Source organism: Excalfactoria chinensis, chromosome 5 (genome assembly GCF_039878825.1).
Source record: "Excalfactoria chinensis isolate bCotChi1 chromosome 5, bCotChi1.hap2, whole genome shotgun sequence".
Taxonomy (NCBI): Eukaryota; Metazoa; Chordata; class Aves; order Galliformes; family Phasianidae; genus Excalfactoria; species Excalfactoria chinensis.
The window spans coordinates 22565076-22588411 of NC_092829.1; the positions used below are offsets into that span (position 1 = coordinate 22565076).

General features: G+C 39.3%; 1 protein-coding gene across 1 annotated transcript in view; it reads right to left on the bottom strand.

Annotated features, from left to right (window-relative positions):
- Window positions 1-23336, bottom strand: part of PRORP (protein only RNase P catalytic subunit) — a 35174-nt gene that overhangs the window by 5846 nt on the left and 5992 nt on the right. Inside the window, exon 5 of the mRNA XM_072337979.1 lies at window positions 15731-15838. Within this exon, the coding sequence (XP_072194080.1) occupies window positions 15731-15838 (108 nt within the window). The remainder of the gene's footprint in view (window positions 1-15730; window positions 15839-23336) is intronic.

The following is a 23336-nucleotide window of genomic DNA, read 5'->3' on the forward strand; positions in this document are numbered from 1 at the left end:
ACTAACCACCATTTAAAAGCAAAGCACACCTACAGTCTGGTGTCTGCTAACAACTGCAATAAGCCGCTCTTATTGTGATTGCCGCCTCCCACCCACTCCTGTAGCTGTGAAGTACAGGGGAAACCACTGCACTGATGCAGGTAGCAGGCCTGAGTGTGCTGCCAGCTGGGGCTGAGCATGAGCATCCCCAGGGTTATGCAAGGACCGAGTTCCCACCATCAACACATTCATCTGAATTACAGTTTCAACATTTCTAGTTCCTTTTTTACGTAGTACAGACGAAGAAGCTCAAGAAACCTGTGCACATAGCTGCTACACGTAGCAGGAGGAAAGAGACTTTCCCCAGAGCACACCAGCTATGCAGGAAGGCACACAAGACAGGTTGGACTTTCCCACCTAGCCCAGTAATTTCACTGAATTCAACACCAGCGTCAGAGCATCAAATACAATAGAAGCTTCTTCTCACAGCATTACTAAGAAAGTCCGTTTTCAGAGGCATCCTGAGGATGCTTCTGCAGCCAAGTCCAACCTGACTGTGCACCAAGACACTTGGTGTTTTATCACATCCAGAACTGACACTGACTGCAAGACTTGCTCAAGTGCAGCACTGCATAAATGCAGACATACCTTCACCCAGGTAGGAACTAACTACAAGGACACTCTGTGAACAACATCCAAGCTAATGTGTCTTCTTGATTCCTGAGTGCAAATGAGTTATAAAGAGTTATATATACATCAAACAGATTAAGCTCAGGCACAGAAGCAACAGTGTAATGTATGTTTTCCTGCATTCATGCTACCCCAGGTATTTAGCCAGTAATGGAGATACCTTTAATTAGTACTTCGTTTGATTAAACTGAAGGTTTGAGGAACTTCCTCAAAATAATCTCTGAAACGGTCTGGAATGCAGAAGCAGTATGTTAGTAATTAGACTCTGGCATTCCACTCTGCTTTATTATAGACTATAAGTAAAATTTCCTACTTCAAACAATTTCGAAGAGCCACCTCAACAAAATAAACCTCTTTAAATTGCCTTTAGGTTTGGGAATATTGTTACAAACTTCTTCATACAAAAGAACAAGAATAGGTCCTTACAATTTCCAGCAGTGAGGCATGTTAAAAACAAAAACAACAACAACAACAACAATAACAACAACAACACACAAAAAAAGCTTTGAAATAGATACTTTCTAATATGTATTTGATTACAGCTGCACCCTGCTCTTACACTCAAAAGGCATAACAAGTAATCATCTGACGGATAATGAAGCAGTATTTTCTACAGTAACAAAATCCAACAGGGTGCATGCAGGCACCAAATATATATATATGTTTGTGTATATATATATACACGTTTGTATATACACACCATTTAACTTATTAGTATGACATGAAGGATGGGGAGGCAGGAGCAGGATTGTCAGTTGGAAGAGAGCTTTTTTGGGGTCTGGCTTTTCAGACCGATCACCACTTTGGAAGACCTCAGCCCCTTCTCAGAGCTTACGCCTCACAAATCTTTTAGTGTCACCATATTTGCACACACTTGTTGAATGTCACTCTTTTTGAATGATAATATTTTCATCATCATCATGATCTTCAGATGAATAAAGGTCAACTATAGATAAATGAGAGAAACACGTAATGACAACAGTTAGCGTAGCATGTTATTTAATGAACAGTGCCAGGAACTATGGAGTGACAGCTAAAAAAGGGAGGAGAAGTAGTAGGGAACTGCTTAATTTTGTAGCAGAATTTGTAGAAGAGAAAAACAGTCTCATTCTGACTCTTAAAACAACTCAAGAAATATGTGGAAACGCAAACATTCCTCAGTTGCACAACTGAATTTTTGAAAGTTGAGTTTTGAAAGTCACTGCAGAGCCAGTTAAGTTTCCCAATCCACAAACTATTCTGTTATGTAGCAACAGGCTTCGAGTTGCATAGAGAAGTTCTTTTGTTAACCAGTTATGATACCATTTTTTCCCAGTCTCTTAAAAATATATCTATACTGTTGGTCTATAGATGCAAACAGACTCACTGATGTTGGCTCAGTAGTTATAAAGTAGGCATAAAGATCGAAAGGGTGAATATGAAATCCAAAGTAGCATTCTAACAAAGCAACAACTAAAACTGGGAAATGTTTGTATTCACAAGGAAAATAACGTAATGCAGTCATTTTGTCCTTTTGTCACAAGTGCAGCAAACTTCCTTAAGATCTGAGGAATTCAGAAATACACAACACATTCACAATCAATAATCTGAAATCTACACCTAGGCTTTGACTTACGTGATCTCAGAAGTTGCACCTCTCTGCATCCTGAAAATGTTCAGGTGTGAGATGTACAAATCTGGGCTGAGATGGCTCCTGCTGTTTTGGCTCCACACTCTCCACTTGGCTGCACAATTTTGAGGGGCAGAAAGGTTAGGAATGTGGCTCCTGATCTTACGTTCCCACCTAGCTGATTTCCTGACATGGGGCTTGTGAAGGGAACATGGAGACTTCCGCTACAAGGGAATCTGTGGGAGGCAGAGCCTCTTATCTCTACAAGCAATTAAAGCATTCATATACGAAGTTTATTCTTATTGTACAATTATATTTTTTAATATGTTGTTTTCAGACAAAACTGGGCAATAAAAAGACATAAGCTTGTTTCATCAACTCCTAAACATGAACAGTTTTAGACTTCAGTTGTACTCCCTGGAAATCAGACCTCTGTTAGAGGGAGCTCCTTAGAAAGTAAGACTGAGCACCTGTGTCACTCAGGCTGTTTCAGGAATTATAGTATGATTTGTTGGATCAAAATTCTTTAATATTAAGGATAAAATCTCTCTCTTGCTTATGTCTAAGTTTTAAAAATATACATTTTACTCTTGTTTGAGAGATTAATTCTCCAGAAATAATGGCAAGTTTACAATAATGTTATTATTATTAATTCCTGGATGTTTCCCATCCTAGACAACTCCTTCCCAGGAGTTAAGTATCAATACCGTAAATCAAAAAAGACGAGCCATTTTTTCCTTACACTGCAATTAAAAATAAAGAAATGATGTAAGGTTTACTACAAAACTTAGAAAGCCAATTTACACAAATAAAACTACTATATCATGGTACAACATCCTTTCCAGATTTCAATAAATTCTGCTTTGTGCTGAACAGCTGTGTCATGCTGAGCTGCCTGCAGGGTTAAGCCACAACAGGCATCTTATGTGAAGGGCTTTTTTTATCCAGACTTCTACTGAATATTGACTATTTTGTAGCAAAACTTGGAGATTTGCAAAGTATTGAAAAGAGCCACTGGTATAAATACTCCACACTTTGGAAGTGAGTGAGATGATTCTGTCAATCAATGATTATAAAGCAGGAGGAAAATGAGCAAGTAAAAGTTTGAAAGACACAAAGTGTCGCATACGTGTTCCCACATCTCAGTACTATCCTTTCTTCTCATTCTTAAATTCTTCCTGCTTGTACTACTGTTGCCTCAACAATTACTTTCTTACTGTTCACTACTCACAGCTTAATGGCACCTAGTACTGCAAATACACCATCTTTATTTTCACGAACAAGCAAGTTTTATGGAAATGATAAGGAATAAGGTTTATTTTATATAGCATACAGAAGTGAAACTTCATCTATTGGAGCCACAAACCATAAATGAAATTATTGTCCTAAATGAAGCTGCAACTTCAGGGGTCTGCCATTACATCGGTGTTTTTGCATGTCTACTATTAATGTAGCAGCTGTATACAAAAACTCCAAGTCAAAGAATAGTTTACGTTACCATTTCACATTTTAGAAAAAAAAATAAAATGTAAACAACAACAACAACAACAACCAACCACAAAAGTTACTAGAAAGGAATATTTGTGAACTAGATGAAGCTGCACCAGCCTTAGATTTTGACAGAAGTTATAGGTAAGTACTGAAAATCCAAGATGTGAGCAGGATCTCAGGGTGGTGGTGGCAGCGGTGTTATGAAAACGAAAGCACAAGCCTGATTGATCTTTTCCATAGATAGGAAATAACTTAGTGCAGGACTGAAATCAGCTTTGTAAGACTGAAACTGACAGTTTAAAAGATACCAATATTTTAGTTCTCACCACTGTCCTATGCAGATGTCTGTACAGCACCAATGACCCAGTACAATATGAAGTGTTTTCCCCCTCACTGTGGTTCAGAAAGTCCCAGTCGGTACTTTTATTCTTTGAGGAAAGGAGCTGCACCAGCTGGGGAGATCAGTGGTTCAGCAGGCACAGGTATGATGCTGTTCAGGGCCCAGTAGAGCTGCGCTTCTGCAGTGACAACTTACCTTTCAATAAACTTGAGAATTACAGAAAAACTTTTAAACATATACAATTTCTGTGCCCAAAGGCTTGTGGCATTTGATTCAGAATTTTCACAGTTTTTCTTCTGTTCCTCACTACTATTTTCCATCTGTTCACTACAGATTATTATTCACAGCCAAAGATGCTACCTCCAAAAATAGTTGTTCCAATAAGAACTTCTAGTCCTTTACACAAATAAATACATTAACCAATAGTACTCAGATCTGGTGATTTCTATTTGAAAGATGAAAAATGTGTTTAATCTGACAGAGAACATATCAAACGTTTACCTTCCAGAGGGTAAAAATTAGCAAAAACAAACTACAGCGCAAAGGCCAAAGGTGGAGGAGCAGCTGTTTGTCCAGAGCCAGGCCCACCTGCCTTGCACACATACTAGCTACATGGTAGACCATGCAACAAGGCTTCCAGCAAGGAGGGAAGCAATCTGCTTAATACTAACATAAGCATAACTAACATTTATCAAGCTGAAGAAAACCTAAAACCCAGGGGACTTAAATATTTTGACATTGTTCTTATTAATAGAGTCATTAACTTGCATCGTCCAACACTGTAGACTCATGCTATTTTGCTACCACTGCTGCCAACATCTGAGGATGGAGATCCTAGGCAGCGAAAGTACTCACCATGGCTAAGATCCACAAGATCTAATATACTTCAATGCTTTTAAAAAGAAGTGTGTTGATAACGTCTGAAATACTCAATAGCTGAGCACTGGGTGGATCAGTGTTTATCTTAAGTATTTTTCTTTAACTCAGGAGATAAGATAAAGTAATTCAACAAACTGATAATATTGTCAGCTCCCATGAGTTAATTATGGGTGATACCTGACATTTGTCTGCAAGCTCCATCTCCTGGAAATAACTGGTTATATGAAAATCTTTAACTACTTTGTTAAGTTTTGTCCCTGCAGTCAGAAAAATAAGCTTGAGAATATTAAAATACGATCACCAAAAGGGTGCAGGCAACAGAACCAAAATAAGAACATTCCACCCACTGTTTCAAGAAAATCTTTCTCATTTCAAAGCAAATTTTGTTTTGGGGACTTGGAACAACTGTTTCCAGCTGTCTGTGACTATACCTGCCAGCCCATTTGAGGAATTCCACTGTATCTTTGCCCGCTTCTATGGAAAGAATGCACACACTCCATAATGGACCCTATGGCACTCAAAACCAAATGTCTGTGTTCAAGTGCAAGGGATAACTTTAGTTTACAAATACAGCCCAATTTATCTGATAATTCAGTGTTAAAACTATTTGATATTACTGGTTCAGTTGGCTAGGCCAGCACAGTGAAGGGGCTTTTAGATATGAGAGTGAATGGGACGAGAAAATAGAAATCCCTGTATTTTACTGCTGGCACTTCCAAAAGTCCCTTTGGGGATGCTTGATCAGTTGCAAGATAGAACTTTCTACTCTTCAAGGCGAGAAAATATTAAGTATGACATACGTATCAATGACAAGTGATGATGTCAAAAAGCCTCCAATTATTTTATTTTAAACCCCTTCCTTCAACTACTGCATCTTAGGACCATCATGAATAAATGGATTTAGACAGCACAATACAAAGTTTTTCAGGGATATAATGTGTAAACAAAAAAATTAACGTTACACAAGCCCGGGACAATGACTCATAATAACGAGCAGGATAAATCAACACCATTAAGACTGTCTGGTTCAGCTCTCTGACTAGATTCATACATCCCTCTTGCAACCACCTTATTTATTTATTCAAGTATATGCCAACTTAGAACTGCAGTGGAAGTAAATTCCTATTGATTAATCAATCAGGTAGTAGTATAGGAAGTACTAGGATCTAAAGAATATCTGTCTTCCACTCAGCTTTCCTCAAACTTATATTAAATATCAAAGCTCAAATTCCAATGAACAACCCTAATAAGCACCTACAACACACTTCTATGTTTAATTTCTTCATTGCATAGTGTAAGTACTATTATTAGTTTACCCAAATATCATGCAGTCAGGTAATAAACAAGGAGAGAAGGCATCAGCAAAGAGGATTCTTCTACACAGGTACACCATGTGAGTTAGGAACAGCACCACAGAATCAAAGGAAATTAACTGGTTCTCAGTTCCTGTGAGAGAGCTCTTGCCACACAACTTGCTCAAGGAGCCATATCAACATGAACCCTGGAAAGGATCTTTTTAAATCAAAAAGATTAAAATACTGCAGACGTGATAAATATTACTGCCAACCTGTTTCTTTTTTAATGACCACAGAAGTGAGCAGGTAAATAGATGAATGCAGGAAAGCAATGAGGACAGATATAAGCACATCTAGTATTTCCTCATTTACCTCAAAGCTAAGTTGGTGTCATCAAAAGTCTGACAGATGCACGGGTCCACTTTTAACAGTCACTATAGGAAAAATTGTGCAAGGATAGGACAAAGCAGCAGTTGGAAATGGTATAAATGATTCAGAAAGCATCAGTTAATACTGATAAAATTGTTTGGAAAATAGAGTCCTTACATTCGCACAGTTTTAGCTTCTGACTCACTTGACTTGCTATAACTTGTATGCACGTTTCTGAACAGATGTGCAAGGTGAATGATAGATCAGGAGGAAAGTATCACAAGCGAGTATCTCCACGCAGACAGAAAAAGTTGAAAAGATTAAAATGAAATACGTAAATGATTTGAATCGAAATGGAGAATTTCTCAAGATGATGTAGGTTTCCTAAGAAGATCAGGCTGTTTAATGTAGTGTCAGAGATGAAGCACTACAACTGATTTAACATCTGTTTTTGGGGATCATTTTTAGGGATGAAAATGAGAATTATTCTGACAAGGAAATTAAATAAACTTTTCAGGGGAAATTCTATCAACAGCAATTAGATTTGCTAGTCAGGATGCACCTTCTTAATCCACAAGTTCCTATATCAGTAACAAAGTCTGGGAGATTGTAACAATAGGAATCATCTCTCCAAACCTGACAGAACCCATCAACTTCTGCATCTGACATATAAAATCAGTACTGGAAAAAAAGTATATTTTTCATAGTAACTGATGCAGGTTTCACCTGTTGTGGGCAATAGTATTCTACATTAAGTGTTTTTACAATGTGTCAGAAGTCTGAAATATGAATTCTTGTGAATTGTTTTGAACAAGCACGCTGTCAGTGTGATCACGTTTCACAATGCTGTCTTCACTTTGGTGGATTCAAATAGGAATTCATATTTTTTTTTGCTTCAAAGATGAATGTGAACAAACAGCCTAAGAAGAGGTTTAGATTAGAAGCCATGGAGAATTCTACTCAATTTTTCTGGAAGATAATAAAAAAATTAATAACTTACTTCAACTTTGGTTTTAATTTTCACTGCAGTTTATAACTATTTTATAAACGCAATTTAAATAGATTAAGCTACCTATACAAATGTTTCTTCCATTCTAGCTCTACAAGTAGAATTCAACTAGAGAAAAAACAATAAATGTGGGTTAATAACTTGTTGGATTATTAATTGGCATGTAAATATACTGGAATCTCTGGAAATAACTGTGCAAGGACATCCAGGCTTTTGTCACTTCAAAAACAAATCAAAATGAAATTTAGGCTTTAGTTTCATCGTACCTTTTCTCCCTCAGATAACACAGCTTCAAAACAGGTGTATTTTCCTCCTGCTAAAAATAGCATTTCGGATATAAAAGCCAAGAGATAATAAAAAATTGATTGTTTTTCAATGTACATAAACCCAGATGCATATAAATGAACATAACTGCCGTTCAGACAATTTTATCTACATTATCTTTAAGATGACACACAAAATTAACCCACAGAATTTCTCAGTCTCAAATCAATTATTTTTACACAGAATTAGCCCCTAATAAGCTAAACTTTCCATTCGATGGCCTACTCTCCAAATCTTAATGGCACTACTCAGTATGGAGTTTCCACACAAGAATCATTCCTAAAGATGTAGTTCAGTTCCCTAAAGACTGGGTTTCAGGTCTGGGGGCATAGCATACTATTGCCGTAGAGGTAACAGTTCTGTAATTAGATGAATCAGTTGGGCAGCCCAAAGAAAGTTCATCTCACAATTTTTTTTAAGGGGGAAGTGAAACAGCAGGACAGAAACTCATCCACTTCATAGATGCCATTTGACTTTATCACCTAGATTTCAGTGGGACTTCTCTACACCACAACAAACAACCCGTTGCTACAGTTACAGAGTTCACTGGGACATGAATCACAATCATAGTGCTTTCTTGAATTTCAAGCTCACATACCTGGTGATGTACAAGAGCTTTTGTTACAAAAATATGTGATGCAATTCCCCTGATAAAAAAGGAGTGCCTGTCTGCACTCCTCCACTCATCCTAACATTTGATTTGCTGCTACTGCCAAATACAAAGGCGGAAATTAATAAATACCAGAGAGGAATCAACACAGATCATTGATTTAATCACCTTTATTCAGCCTTGTAACCAGCAGCGAAGGTTGTAAATAGTGAGGGGAGGCACCAGAACAAAGTATCAGAATTGGGCAGAAGGCAACAGGGAGGTTCCCTGATGGTCAAATGGCTCAATCTACTCAGTTTCTGCTGCTTTATTTTTCAACAAGGAATGTAAAACCAGACTGGCTACCTCTAAAAGGAAAGTGAAAGCACACATCCTTACAACTTGGAGCCGTATTTCTAGAATCTGTGACATTCATGACAAATATGCTTTCAATTATTATGTATGAGAAGCTGAATACTAAGTGTTCTTTCATTTATTTTTTAGCCACAAATGGAAACTGTCAGAGCTTTCTGAAGAACTGTGAAAAGACACACTTTTCAGGTCTTCACTCTAGGTTTGAGGCAAACAAGCCTAGCTTCCTTCACCTCTTCTTAGAAGCTTAACAGCTATGCTCTTCTTCAGGATATGGTGACCATAAACGCACGAACTTTATCTACCTTATTTCACATGGCCCCAGTGTGGAGGAGAAGATTTTAGTGTATCAGTCTCTTACGTGTGACCTAGGAGAAGAAACTGACCCAATACACCTGATGAGACACTCAAGGACCCTCAGAAATCAACTGACTGGAGAGAGAAAATGCAGTGCTGAGAGCACCAGTCACACACCTCTAGCACCAAAAATAAGTGAAGTTGCAAGAGTACCTGCTAGTATTTGAGTTCCTTTTCTCTTCTTAGAGAAAACTTGAATGTCGGTAGAGGTATCCTGTGACTAAATCAACCAAAGATCATATCATGTTACACAGATGCTGGAGGTGGCTTTCAGTGAATCCATCAAATATCTTCATTATTTGACCGATACATTATAAAGACAGGAAAGAGAGAGATGGAAAAGGCTGAGAGCAAATGGACAAACATGTCTGACAGCTCTGCTGAGTGGTAGGACAAGAGATGGTGGGAGGAAGAATTGATGAACTGTCACAGTATGACAAATAAGACCTCTGTTGGATGTATTGATTCTGAACAGGGAATGACTCATGGATCTACTCAATTTTCACTTCATTTAAAGACACTAAAGTACTTGAACAAATCACAGATGCTGCCAAAAAAGTCAAAGAAGAAAAAAAAAAAAAAAATTGTTTTCCACGCATGACTTGATTTGGGGCAAATTCATTAATAAATGCATGTTTTGCAGGACAGCTCATACAGCAGTGCTCATGTTTTGTACCAAGTACTACTGCCTTACTAGACCTTCAGCACAGCTAGAAACAGACTTGATGACTAGGAAAAATTACTAAATGAAAATCTGGATAAGTTTAGTACCTGAATTTGTCTACTGTATGTAAGCACAGGTATTACTTCTTTTGTTCTTTGACCTCCAAGTATATTCAATACATCAGACATGTGAGACAAAGTTTTCCTTATAGCTTCTCTCGAATACTGTAAGTTCCAAAAGGTTCTTTTTCCCTTTAAATCATAGATAATTTACAGGTGCAAGAGTCTTCAAAGAAACAAAGTTATACTTCAAAACTGACTGGAGTTACTAATAACGGGTTAATGTGTCCCTATATTTTTCCTCCTCTTTTTTCCACTTATTTTAAGAGCTGCTTTTTTTTATTATCATATGTGGAGAAAGAGCCTTAACACTGTGAATAAGGCTCATATCAAAACAATAGTTTAGAGCTGAATTTACTAAGAATAATTCTTCAAAATTCTTCAACACCATCCTATTTTTTTTTTTTCCTCCCCAGGAATTTAATAAGACCATTCATATTTTCCTGTAGATTAGCATTCACCATCCTGTTTTACTCCTCTGTTCCAGTGGAAGCCTTCTCACTGTCAGCTTTCCCTTCAAGGCTGCAACCTCTTTCTCCCCTTCCTTTTCCATACTGCCAAGGTTAGGGGAGCACAGGTATAACTAGCACAAAACCACTAGAACAGCTATAATACTACGCTTAAACTTTGACAAAATTTGAAGCCTAATTAACATGAAAAATGAGCAAACAAATGCAGTAACCTGTGATTGCTACGCTACCTGTGATCACACAATTCACCTAGTCATACAACCACTCTCCCACTGTTAAGCCTCAATGCAGCAAGTTTGCTACCTCCCCCAGCAGAGAGAGAGAATATCTACCAGGTAAATCCCAACCCTCTGCCTGTCCTAGACCTGCCCCTAACAAGAGCAGTCACGGCTTTTTTTTCCCTGTGGAAGGCTGTGAGAGGTGCAGGAAAGCAGTTTTGGTGGCTCTTGTGGCAGGGGCTGACTGTTGCCAAGGGGAAGAAGTGTGGTAGGACTGGCTGCCAACTGCTGCCACCAGGCTGGGATGAGAGGGGAACTGCAAGGGTCTGGCTTTGTCAGCTGCTGTACAGGCCTACTGTCATTTGCATGGGAATTATACGAACTTGTGTAGTCCATTTACAGAAATGTTGATTAAGTTTGGGAGAAACCACTTTGAACTTCTCACCAAGAGCAAGAACTATTCCTTTGTGCTTAAGGAACTCAATCTGGAAGTATTTTACCAATCTTTTAGATGTCTGAGTTCAATACAGAGAGTAAAGTTAGGGTTGATGAGGCCTCACTGGCTGAACTGTTTGAAGAAGGGAATTGTGAGTTTGCTTTGATCTATTCCAGCACACATCTAAAACATGTGTATACATATATATAAATATATATATATGTCTTCCCCCCCCCCAACCCCCCCCCATCTATATTCAGTTATGTCTAAGACCAGCTGGGTACTGCTATGAAGGGAGCTGGCTGCATACCTCATTTACAACAGACTAATCTCAGTGTAAATTAAAAATAGTGAAACCCTTTCCACATCATGTTTGCTTCTTACCTCTCACCTCCTGCTCTGGCCCCTACAATCCAGAGATAGTTGGAAAGAGCTCAGCAGAGCTTCTACACTCCTCTCTCACAAGGGAAGTGGGATTCTTCAGAGTCTTTGTATCCCTGTATGCACTTAGATTCCCTTCTAAGGAATATGACGGAAAACTGATAAACCAGAAAAAGTGCACTTGAGAATTATGCAACATTTTTGTTTAACAAAAGAACCACGCAGCTAGTGTGTGGAAATTCCCTCTCTTGACCTTTACAAGGTGAAAAGCAGGAGCACTGTAGGGAGTCAGGGCAGCAAGGGACAGGGAGTTCCAACCAACATTGTGCTAGCTGAGGATTTATGTCATTAGATACATCTGGATTAACTCAAAGTCACAACACAGCCCCAGTGACCTTTGCTTAGTCAAACAGCAAAGCTATCTCAGTTTCTACTGCAAAAATGGTAGTTTATAAACTGCAACTGACTCATCAAGGCGAACACATCAGGACCAGTCTTAAACAGGAGAATATAACACACAGAAGACTGCAAGAAATACATGACTCAACTATCTTACACTTATGGGAGTCTGTTTCTGCTGCTTGGATTACGTAGCAAGAATAATTTCCATTCTACCATACCTTTTAATTAGAAATCAATTTTAATGTCTAATGTAAAAGGATAAGCTAAGTTGGAAAGAGTTGAAAAGAGGTACTGCTAATATGTAGTGTGGCAGATTTACAGTGACTGCCCTCATAAGACATCCTCTCAACATTCTATTCCCTCACACCCCCTCCTCTTTTTGTCAGTAACTGATGCAGCAGCACAGTGATCTGCATCAGGAAAAACAGCTCTAGTTTAAAAATCAACCTGGCAAAAAAAAAAAAAAAAAAAAAAAAAAGGATTATAATTACAAAGTGACCGTATTATATAATAGAGAAATTACCACAGAATATTGCTGTAAATCTGCCAAGTCAATAAGATTCATCATGCTCTGTTAAGTAAGTGCTAGCTGTGAAAAGTGAAGGTGCCTGTGGCTACTGAAAGTCACATATCTCGTTTTACAGGACAATGGAATACTTCTGAGATTAAATGAGTAAAAATCATTCCTTCAAGTTCTGCTGTTTTTCCTTCTCACCCTGCACACAAGGTACTTGAGCCTTCCCCATATAGCCAGCCACCTTCCAGGATGCTTACAGAAGGCAAAAGTGTTTTTCAAACAGCCCAACATGTTTTATTTGTAATTCCAAAGTAGTACTCTTACCAATGTTTTCTAATTTTAATAATCTCACAAAGAGTTGTTTAGCTCGTTGTTCTTCAGCACCACATTCACATTTCCTACAACTAAATCTAAAAGTGGGACAATGCTTTTTGTTAAATTTAATAACGATAAAAATGCGTCAAAATTGCCACACAGATCTTATTCCACTTCCCATGTTTAACAGTGACTTATATTCCGGTATTCCCTCTAAACTGTGCTATAAGTGGTACAAAAAACCACCCACTTACACATACTCACCTTTACAGAGAACAACAATCTCATTTGCTCTTTCAGCCATCAGAGCATACTCCTGTTGGGCTGGGAACAGATTTACCATGCAGTATCCTGACTAACTCTGACCGATGTTGCAATAAACCCTTGAGAAAAGCACAGATGACTCCCATCTGGAGACGTAAAATAATTTAACTTCTTCTAAGTAAAACATGTTGGGCTGTGCAGCTTTTCACACAAGTTCTTGGACATATACTCCTGTATTATCATTTCTCAGGACAAGCAGAGGAGGTCAGTAAAGAGTCACAACATGCTCCTCTTCTAAATTGACCATTCCTGCTGTGCTGGACACCCAGTTTGACCTCAGCAGCCTTCACTGTTAACTTTATCCTTCACACTATGTCTCCAGCCTTTCTTGCATGTATTTCTTCACTTTGCACCACTTCCCAGTCAGCTGTCTCCACTGTGAGGATGGCAGCCTCCAAGCACATGCTAGTGGCAACATGAGCCTCAAAAGGCAGCCTGCAGCCAGGTCAGCAGTCACACGTGGGGAATTACTCCACAAAGCTGGTCTGCCTTTCCCTTATCTGGAGGCAAAGTTCAGAGGCAAAAGAAAGAGTTGCACTGTTCTGCGTTGCTGATTCTTTTCCCTCTTTTCTTCTGTTTAGCAGTCACCGTTATGTTATGCAACACAGAACAGCATACACACTCTCCTAAGCTGTAGGTATCTAGGACTCACGAGGAATTCAACCTGTACCAATACAAAATCATCTAAATGAAAAGCTGATGTCTCCATACTGCCCTCCTGGAGCTGCCTGGCATGGCAGATCCTAAGGTCCTTCCAACACAGTAGAAGCCAGGAAGGAAAAAGTAGCTTACACTGCTCAACATGCCAACATCTCATAGAAAGATTTCTGACCAGAAATCAACTGTAACTATCCCACAAGACCAGGCTGACTCTTCTCTCCACTGACTCCAATCACACAGTCTGGGGGAGTTGGAAGGGAACTCTTATAGAATCCAAAAACCACTGCAAAATCACAATAGATCACACAGGAAGGAGTCCAGATGAGTACTGAATATCTTCAGAGAGTTTACTGAATATTCAGGACTTCATTCAGGGCTCCCAGACTGGGATAGGCATGAACTGGTACAGGACATCAACGAGCCAACAACAGTTCATTTCTCTTCATCCCTTGACAGCATCAATCTGTCTTTATAGGTCTAAAAATACTGTGCCACTGCACACTGCCTGGGAATCTTCTCAGACAATCAACTCTTCTCCATGATCCCATACAAACAACTTGTAAACTTCCTTTTCTATTTTCATACTAAGGAAAGTACCCTTTTTATGAGCCAGAATCTCACAAAATTTCACCACAGCTCTCAGACATCTTTCAGCAGGTTTATTTAGTTCCCGAGCTCAGATGCTTTTATCTCTATATATGAGAGGATATCCTGCCTCTTCTGAATAGCTTTAAAGTAGTTCTAAGAACTAAACTGTTTTTCTTGTAATTACTAGAAGTAAATTAAATTATCAAACTCTTTACATTTAAAAAGGAAGTAAAATTTGGCTTTGGAAGACATATCCCAAGTTGGAAGGAAATCATGAGGAATGCTGTGTCCAACTCCTCACTCCCAAAAATCAGAACATACATCTGACAGCGTTGTCCAGACACTTCTTCAACTCTGACAGCTCAGTGCCATGACCATTGCTCCGGGCAGCCCATTCTATACCCATCACCCTCTGGTGAGGGACCTTTGCCTAGCCCCCAGTCTGACCCTCCTCCAATGCAGCTCCATGCCATCCCCTCAGGCCCTGTTGCTGTCACCAGAGAGCAAAGCTCAGTACTGCCCTCTGCTCCCTCTAAGGAGTTGCAGCCACGAGGCTTCCCATCAGCTCTTTTGCTCTGGGTTGAACAAACCTTGGGACCTCAGCTGCTCCTCATACATCCTCCCCACTAGACCCTTCACCATCTTCATATCCCTCTTTTGGATGGTCTCTAATAGTTTTATGTCCCATAATTACTAATTCAGAATAGATCTTGAATGGGACAAAAACAACAACAATGAAAAACATGAAGCCATTTCTTAGTGAAATACTAAAAAAGGAGCATTGAGAATTCTCCAAAATGGGCACTGGTAAAGGGGCAGGATTATCCTAAAAATCACTCAAGTGGAAAGAAAGGAAGCTTGTTTGCCCCTTGCTAGAATAGGACTCAGATGCTTAAAACAATAGAAAGTGAAATTAAACTTGTACAGGATACAGTTTGAAATAAGAGTTATTACAATATAAAGACTTACGTGCATAACTGTATTAGACTAAGTTTTCTATATAGTACGTTTATTCTGCTCCCTATTGCGAAAACAGACAACATATGTCCTAGTAAAGTTATTGTCAGTAGCTTATCTCCAAGGCATGACACACTAAGGGAAATTCAGGTATGATTTTATTTGACTGATACAATCAAATATGTAAGAACCACCATCTTTCATCTGCTTGTTTTAATCTGCAAAGTCTAGATAAATCTTTGAATTTTACTGTAATACGTGCTACAAAAATGTTAGACCAATTTCTCAAGAGGGTAAGTAATAACGAGGCACTAATTGTTCTGCCATCAGAATAAGAATACACAAAATCCTTAATAAATATTTAACCAGCACTTACATTTTCACACTGCAACTTTCTGGGCATTATATGGGAAATATTGAGTCCATCGATAACGATATCAAACGGAAGTCGATTTTCCACAAATGTTTGAAAGGCTTCAAATTCCTGAAATAAATCAACAAAAGGATATGGCAAATAACAGGTTTCGCTTAATAGAAATAGCTTTCATTCAATTTTTATTATAAAAACAATCAACAAAGCCTCCACCAAATCTCTTAATTTTTTTACTTGCATATTTGCAAAAATAACAACAAACACAGAAAAACTACTTCCCAGTTTCCAGGCTCACAGTTTTCATTGGAACTCCTTGTGGTTCAAAATCAGTCAAGTCATTGCTGCAATAGTGGACAGCTGTCTGAGATGAAAAGAAGAGGAAAAAGAAGGAAACAGAGGCAAAATAGGAAAGCCTGGAGACAAAAATAAGTACGAATGGAAAAGACAAAGAGGAGGCAGATGAAAATACATGGAAACACTTGAACTGAGCATTATTTTTCCAGTGCCAACAAATGCCATCGTTACTGGAAGCAATTAACTACAGTCAAGTAGATGTTTTTAGAAAACACGGTGTATGTATAATCTTGTCTTTAAGGGCTCCATTCCTTATAAAACACTTAGTGAAGACTCTTCACAGGGGTATTTTATTTCAAGTGACAATAGTTACAGAGCAGTTCCTGAAGCAGTTCCTTAAGTTGGTTACCCCAGTAGGCAGACAGTTTTGCCAAGAAAGCATGGCAGCACAGGCACTGGAAGAGCCACAGAGGAGCTGGGTGCTCTCTCTGCACCCTGTGCTTTGCTGTCCCTCCTCTTCCAGAGGGGCAGATGGAGCAAGACTTGCCAGGGCAGGCTCAGCACCTTTCAGAAGCCAACTTCTTGGTTAGGGCCATGATCTTTTTTTATGGTCCCCTCCAACCTAAGCTACAATATGACTCTACAAAAGCAAATTCGAGCTGTCAGACTTCCCATCCTCTTCAGGCACAGGGAAGGGAAAAGGGCAAACCCTGGGAACAAGCAGAAGGCTATACCATCCAGATGCAGTGCAAAGGGTTATTCAAGCACACAAACACTGACCTACACTGTAGGAAATATAGTATAAAAATTGAAATATGCTGATCTTCCAAAGATCAAGAATTGCCTGGGCTTTATCCAGCTGTTACTTACAGCTACAGTAATCAAGAGATGATTCACCCACAATTCTCTCTAGACATTCCCCTCACTAACCATCTGGAAAAAGAAATTGAAGATCTTCCTTGTGAAATGTAATTAAGCAGAGCACAGCTTCAGCTAAGCTACAACCTATCAAGACAAGCCAGACACAAAATTCACCAATGCAGTACAGTAATGACATGAGGGCCAATTTAGACAAAAGGAATTGTGCTACTCAAACAAGCTTCCCCTTCCACACCGAGAACCTGATCTGCGTGCAGCAATGTGTTTGCCAGACAGGGAGGTAATGAGCACAGGAAGACCAAAAGGAACATTTAGATGAAGTCGTCTTGCTGAACACAATAGGCTGCTCTCCTGCAGATCCCTATAAGACACCAACAAGTAGCAAAAGATCTCTCCTTACATAAAAGGACATTCAAATGAACAGAGTAGATACTACACCAATTTCTAGCTTGGGTTCATCTCAAGAAGCTGCTGAGGAAAAGTTTATCTTAACGCAAGGGAGCTACAGAAAAGTACTGCAATAAGATGTACAGCAATTCCATCTTATTTGCTGCCAGATGTTTTGTAGCAGCCTATGTACCCAGTGAGCATGACTCACTGCAGCAGGACTGTGGGGAGCCTGCAGAAGGGAGGTTCAAGTCATAACTTCTTATATACTACGTTCAAAAGAAAAGGGAACTGGAAAAGGAAAACACCCAATTTCATTCACTGCCTGGCTGGGAAAACAGGGAAATGCCAACTACACAATTGGTACAAGTGGTTCACTACCATTTCTATTAAGATAACTTATGTTTGCAAATGGATATGGCACTGACTACATCAGTTCTTTACTGAGTCAGTCATAAAAATCCAATGTGGAATTTATCCTTACACGAAGAAGGCATTTAAAATATTTGTTTGATTATCCACTAGCATGTGGGTGGCTGAAATCCATTCATACCTCAGCAACAGTACAAAGTGATCTCACATTTTTTGGTACTCCACACCATCTGGATGTCCCATGCTCTCTTTCACCATTTTTTCTTTTTTTAACCAGTATGTGCTGATGTTAACACAGAAATAGGTGTTTCTATCTTTTTCCTTCCCTCAGCCAGTCATTACTAACCCCTCCTCTACCAATGCAAACAAGTTTGCTGGAGCAACAAGGAAGACGGGAGCAGATTAAGACCTTACCTGACATGAGCTAAGCCAATGGAACAGACTTTAGCCTGAGCCAGTTCCCCTGTTCAGGTCAGTCTGTACTGGCACAGCAGGAGACAGCACACAGATTAGGGGTGAGGCCAGGAGCGTGTGAGGCTACTGTGATCACCAGGTAGCACTGACTGTGCTAACTTACAGCATTGTGAAACTACAGGATTTGATGAGATTTTTTGGTGAAGTCTCTGAGGGTTAAAAGACCACAGGATCACAGCATTTTTTCTGCTCAAGTCTGAATACAAAATATCTGGACAGACAAAAGTAACAATCAGTCTTTCAAATTCATCACCAAGTCGAAATGCCTGCTGATCTGTACATTAAAAAACAAATTAATGTAGCAGGCAAAGGAGCTACATGGATACGTGAGCAAATCCATAGAGGAATTTTAATATAAGAAAGGCCATTCTGTTCATGCAAATGCACAGAATTTGAAGGGAAAACAAACAAACAAACAAACACACACACACAAAAAAAACCCAACCAACAAAAAACCCTATAAAAAGATATCAAAACCACTGAAGAAACAAAGGTTTGTCACTTCTTCTACCCAATAAAACTTGCGCTCACTCATAAGGAATGGTGGAAGCAGTACAAGATGTGTACAAGAACAGAAGTACAGTTACTGATGTATCATTCTCCAGAAGCATTCCTAGTTCTAAGGTTTGAACAAAAGAAAAATCAGTCCTTTCTCTCTCCACATTGAATGGCAATATATGCAAGTGCAAGGAAATAGCAAATCGTATTGAACAGAACGTTACACTGCACTTAAAGATTAACCAACCCTATTCTAACCATCAAGGATATTTTTCAATGCTGTGAGAACAGTTTTTAGAGAACTGAAAACGTTCACTTTTTGTCAGTTTCATAAAACACAAAGTGCTGCAGGCTGCTCTGGTTTTGGCAGCGTTTCCTGGTATCAGAAGAAAAACACAGGAATGTGCATTAGTGCGTGAGACACAGAATCCAGCTGTCAAGCCAAAATCCAGACAGTTTTTTAAGGTGCTTTGTGTTGCAACTACTGGACTACCCTTAAGTCTGCTGTTGTTGTGCCTGAAGGCTTTAAATATTTCCCCTTCTAGTTTCAAAGCTTGGAAATCCCCTTCGCACCATTGTAAGCAGGAAGGCTTTTCTCAGTATTGTGTACGGTATCACTATGTACTCTGCATTAAACACGATTTGTTTGTCCTCTATTATTACGCTTGCAAAGTTAACAAATAAAGCAAGAGGCTCAAAGTACTGTGGCTGTAACCTCCAGAGACAATGTCACAAACAAGAAGGAACCCAGAAGCAAAGAGCAGGCAGGCGGGCAGCCAGGCTGAGGTGAGCTGCGTGCTGCCAGCTCATGCTCCTGCGTCAGCAGCAGGCAGCACTGCTGCAGGACTTGCTGCTGCCTGATGTGAGTCAGTCCCACCGCCACAAGTGCCCAGGAAGAGCACTTCCCGAGCACACTGACCATGGAAAGAGAACAAGCAGTTCATGCTGCTTGTCCTCAGTGGAAAAATACCCTCAGCTTTGCAATGCTGCCATCATATATGAACTTGAACACCTAATAATACTGTAACAGGCATTATACAAGGACAGTGGGACACTATACAAGCTATGTATCACAAACTGTACCAAAGAGAGAGCATGACAAGTACATGAGGCAGGCGAACATTCCCGTACAGTCAGTCCATAATCTCCATGTGGAAAGATGTCACATGAAGATCAGACAGCCAAATATACCCCTGTGCTGCTGCCTGCTATGCTGGTGCAAATGTTTGTAGTGAATCTAAGCAAGCAGCTCACTTAGCTGAAAAAAGATGAAAAGTCATCCAAGGCAAAACACAACCTTGTTTTGCAATCTAGCCATGTCCCCTGTTCACCACAGGGACACGCTCACCTTTTTTCTCCCTTGGCCCACTTGAAGGGGACAGAAGGGAGCAGCTGGGAGGGTGGTGAGGCCAGCTACACTAGTTTGAAAAGCATGCTGCCACCAACTGCACTTGTTGAGTAATATTTGCAATCTCAATAGGAACAGCAGCCACTCCAGGGACTGAATGGCACCAAACGTTCTGCCCTTATATCTCTGGAAACAATCCAGAGAATTATAAAACCTACGCACCCAGCATCTGTACACCGTAATAAGATTAAACTGACAATTAAAAACTGTGCAAAACCTCTGGAATACGATGATCTGCCAGAATTTGATGTGCATACCTTTTGCAAAGGAGTAGTTAAAAACAAATCTTTCCATGTGTCCATACAAAAGGTAAAAGAAAACCAGAAAACGCTACTTAGATTTAAAAAACAAACCCAAAAACTGACACAGAACTTCATAAAAGGCTACTAGAACATGGAGCCAGCTATAGCATCTTACAAATGCAGAGGGGAAAAAACAAAGGGTTGTGCTATAAAATTAGCACCATCTTTCAAATTCCTGTACTAATATCCACACATATAAAACGTTTTACAGGCATTTAGAAAAGGGAATGGCAAAGATGCCAAACCAGTAATGAGTACAAAAGAAAATTAAATTCAACATAAAAAGGATGAAGCTATGCACGCTGTAAGGGTTAAAAAAAAAAGATATTTTATATACACATTCCTGGAGAAATTGCATTGATTTAAAGGATCATAATGTGTAAGGAAAATATCTGCTCAAACTGTTGCTCTTCTAAGAGAAAATTAATTCAATCTTAAGGAATAAAGCACTGGATATATAACGTGAAGTTATTATAACCTGTTATGCTATCCTAATTTTCATAAATTACAATGCCATTTTCTGCAGTATCAGAAAACTCTGGCTTTGACCACAGCTGGAAAGCAGCTCCTCCATTTTGCAGTAGCTTTGGTGATGGATCAAACAATGAAATGGTAAAGGATGACTTGATAAAGCCCAAGTTAAAGGGGTAACCTTGTAAACTGTGTAAAACAAAAGTGTTCACAATAATATTATTTGAAAGTACTATAAAAAAAATTAGCAACATTCAAACACAGAAAACACTTCAAAACTGCATCAAGCCAGCATTTCTCAAGAACCTCCTTAGTGGAATGGATGAATGACAAGTACCGGACTGTGTACTCAAGGAGTTCCCGATAAAATAATGTCCTTAAAAATTAGCTACTCAGCTAAGTCAAACTAGTTTAACTCTTTGGTGAAAACCTACTGTTCAAATTTCATGCTTATAGACCTATCTGCATCTGTTGAATGAACAAGAAAATAAGGTGATGAAGAGGAAAAAAACCAAACACTTTATGAAGGTATGACATTCTAAAACTTCAGTGGATTCTTCCTTTTTCTTCTTACATGTTCTAGATCATGAAAGAAGACAAATCACTGCATCAGCAAAGCAACTTTGTATGTTGTTTAACAAGATCGCCAAATCACATACAGTGGAAATTGTGTATCATTAGCACATACCTTTTAACCATGCAAAAAGTTTTCAAAGGATTTAAGATTAGAAATAGGTTTTTCTTCCTTGATTGTACTAACTGGAATATGAAGAATGTATCATGCTAGGAGCATTTTCAAATACAGAGAGGATAAGGGAGTTGTTAAAAAAATAACTGTGGTGGACAATAAAACATTGGACTGTTTAACACTGGACTGGAATGTTACCTTTTTTTGCATGATGACCCATTTTTGCTGAACAATCAGTTAACAGTAGACAGCGACCTAAACAAAATCTCAATCCATTCCTTGTTAAATGAATCAAGAAAAGGAAGCGTGGACCACCCCAGAAGATCTGACCCAACCTCAAGAAAATTCTCTAACAATGAGGTAACCAAGAGAAAGAAATACATGATAAATATGTTCTCATCATTCCTTTCTACTAAGGAAGCAGCTTAGCCTTTTAGTCTTCTAACAAAATAATCTCCGTGCTTCTGTTTGCTTCCATTATAAATCAGGAGCCTCTGCAGTAAGATAAAATGCAAGAAAAGCCTTAAAAAACTGCAGCTGCCTTCGTTTCTCAACACCCGTTTTCCCACTCAGTCTTTCCTCTTCTCCTCCTTTTTTCTTTCCTTCCAGAAGTTCTCTCTTCTCTAGCTCTAGAAGATAATATCAAAGGAAAAGTGTAACATCCACCCTGAATTAAATGCAGGTAGGAAGACAGACAGTAAGCAGGATAAGCCTGCAGCTTGGTCTGCAGTGTTCTCAGACTCCAACCAGGAAGCCCAGTACTGGAATTATCTTAACATTCACCATAACTTTACCCATCTTTATTCTATGCTTACTGGTCCTTACGAGATTCAGGACTGGACCAAGCACTGAAGCTAGTGTTCTTCCTAACCTTCAAACTAGCCTTTGTCCTAGCCAAAACAGTGCAACCAAAAGAAACCTGCAACTAAACCAGAGCCCCACTCAGTCCAGCTCTCCTTGGTCCCTGTGGATCTTACAAGACTTAGCAGCAAAAAAACTGCCTTATAAGGCAACACAGGATACTGCTGCACCCCACTCTGACTGACTCCAGCAGCCCATACTTAGCAAAGAAGTGAAAGAAACATATTCATCTCTATCTACAGATGCATTCACAGTAGGCCTAGCTGAATTAACTACTCTTCTTTCTCTCTGAAAGGATCAGACATAGAAGTCATGGCATTCAGGTGCAAGATAACCATAATCATCCAGGCACCTCAGGGCAGGTATGAATAGTCAACCTCAGAAGCAGCTAATTTCATTAGACTCACATGGGCCACTTTTCTAGATTGTCCAGGTCCCTCTGGGTTGCACCCTCTCCCCTCAGCACATTGGTCAGACTGCATAGCTTGCTGTTGCTGACAAACTTGCTGAGAGCATGCTCAGTCCCCCTGGGCTCAAAGGGCTTCAAGGCAAATCTTGGAGTTGGAAAAAGCACACATCAAAGGAGAACCAATGCATTATACAAAAGCTATCAACTTAAACATTAAGACAGAGAGCTCTATTTTCAAAGCTTCACAGTATCAGCTGCAAGAATTACAGGAATATGAATGGGTCACTTTCTCTTCCTCCTCCAGACTATTACATTCTAAAAGAACATGTAAAACCCCTTTACGCACTTAACTCAGACCTAGCACGGGGACTATACATGGCCACAAATCCATCTCTTCCTGCCTTCCTCACAGCACAAGCACTTCCTTCCCCATGCACAACAGCCCTTATCAGAAGTAACTACGAATGGGATGAAATTATTAGAGTATTTGAGAAACTTCTGAGCATGAAAGTCATCCAGCAAGAGATTACACTGTCTCTCAGTACACTGATTATACCATCTCCGTC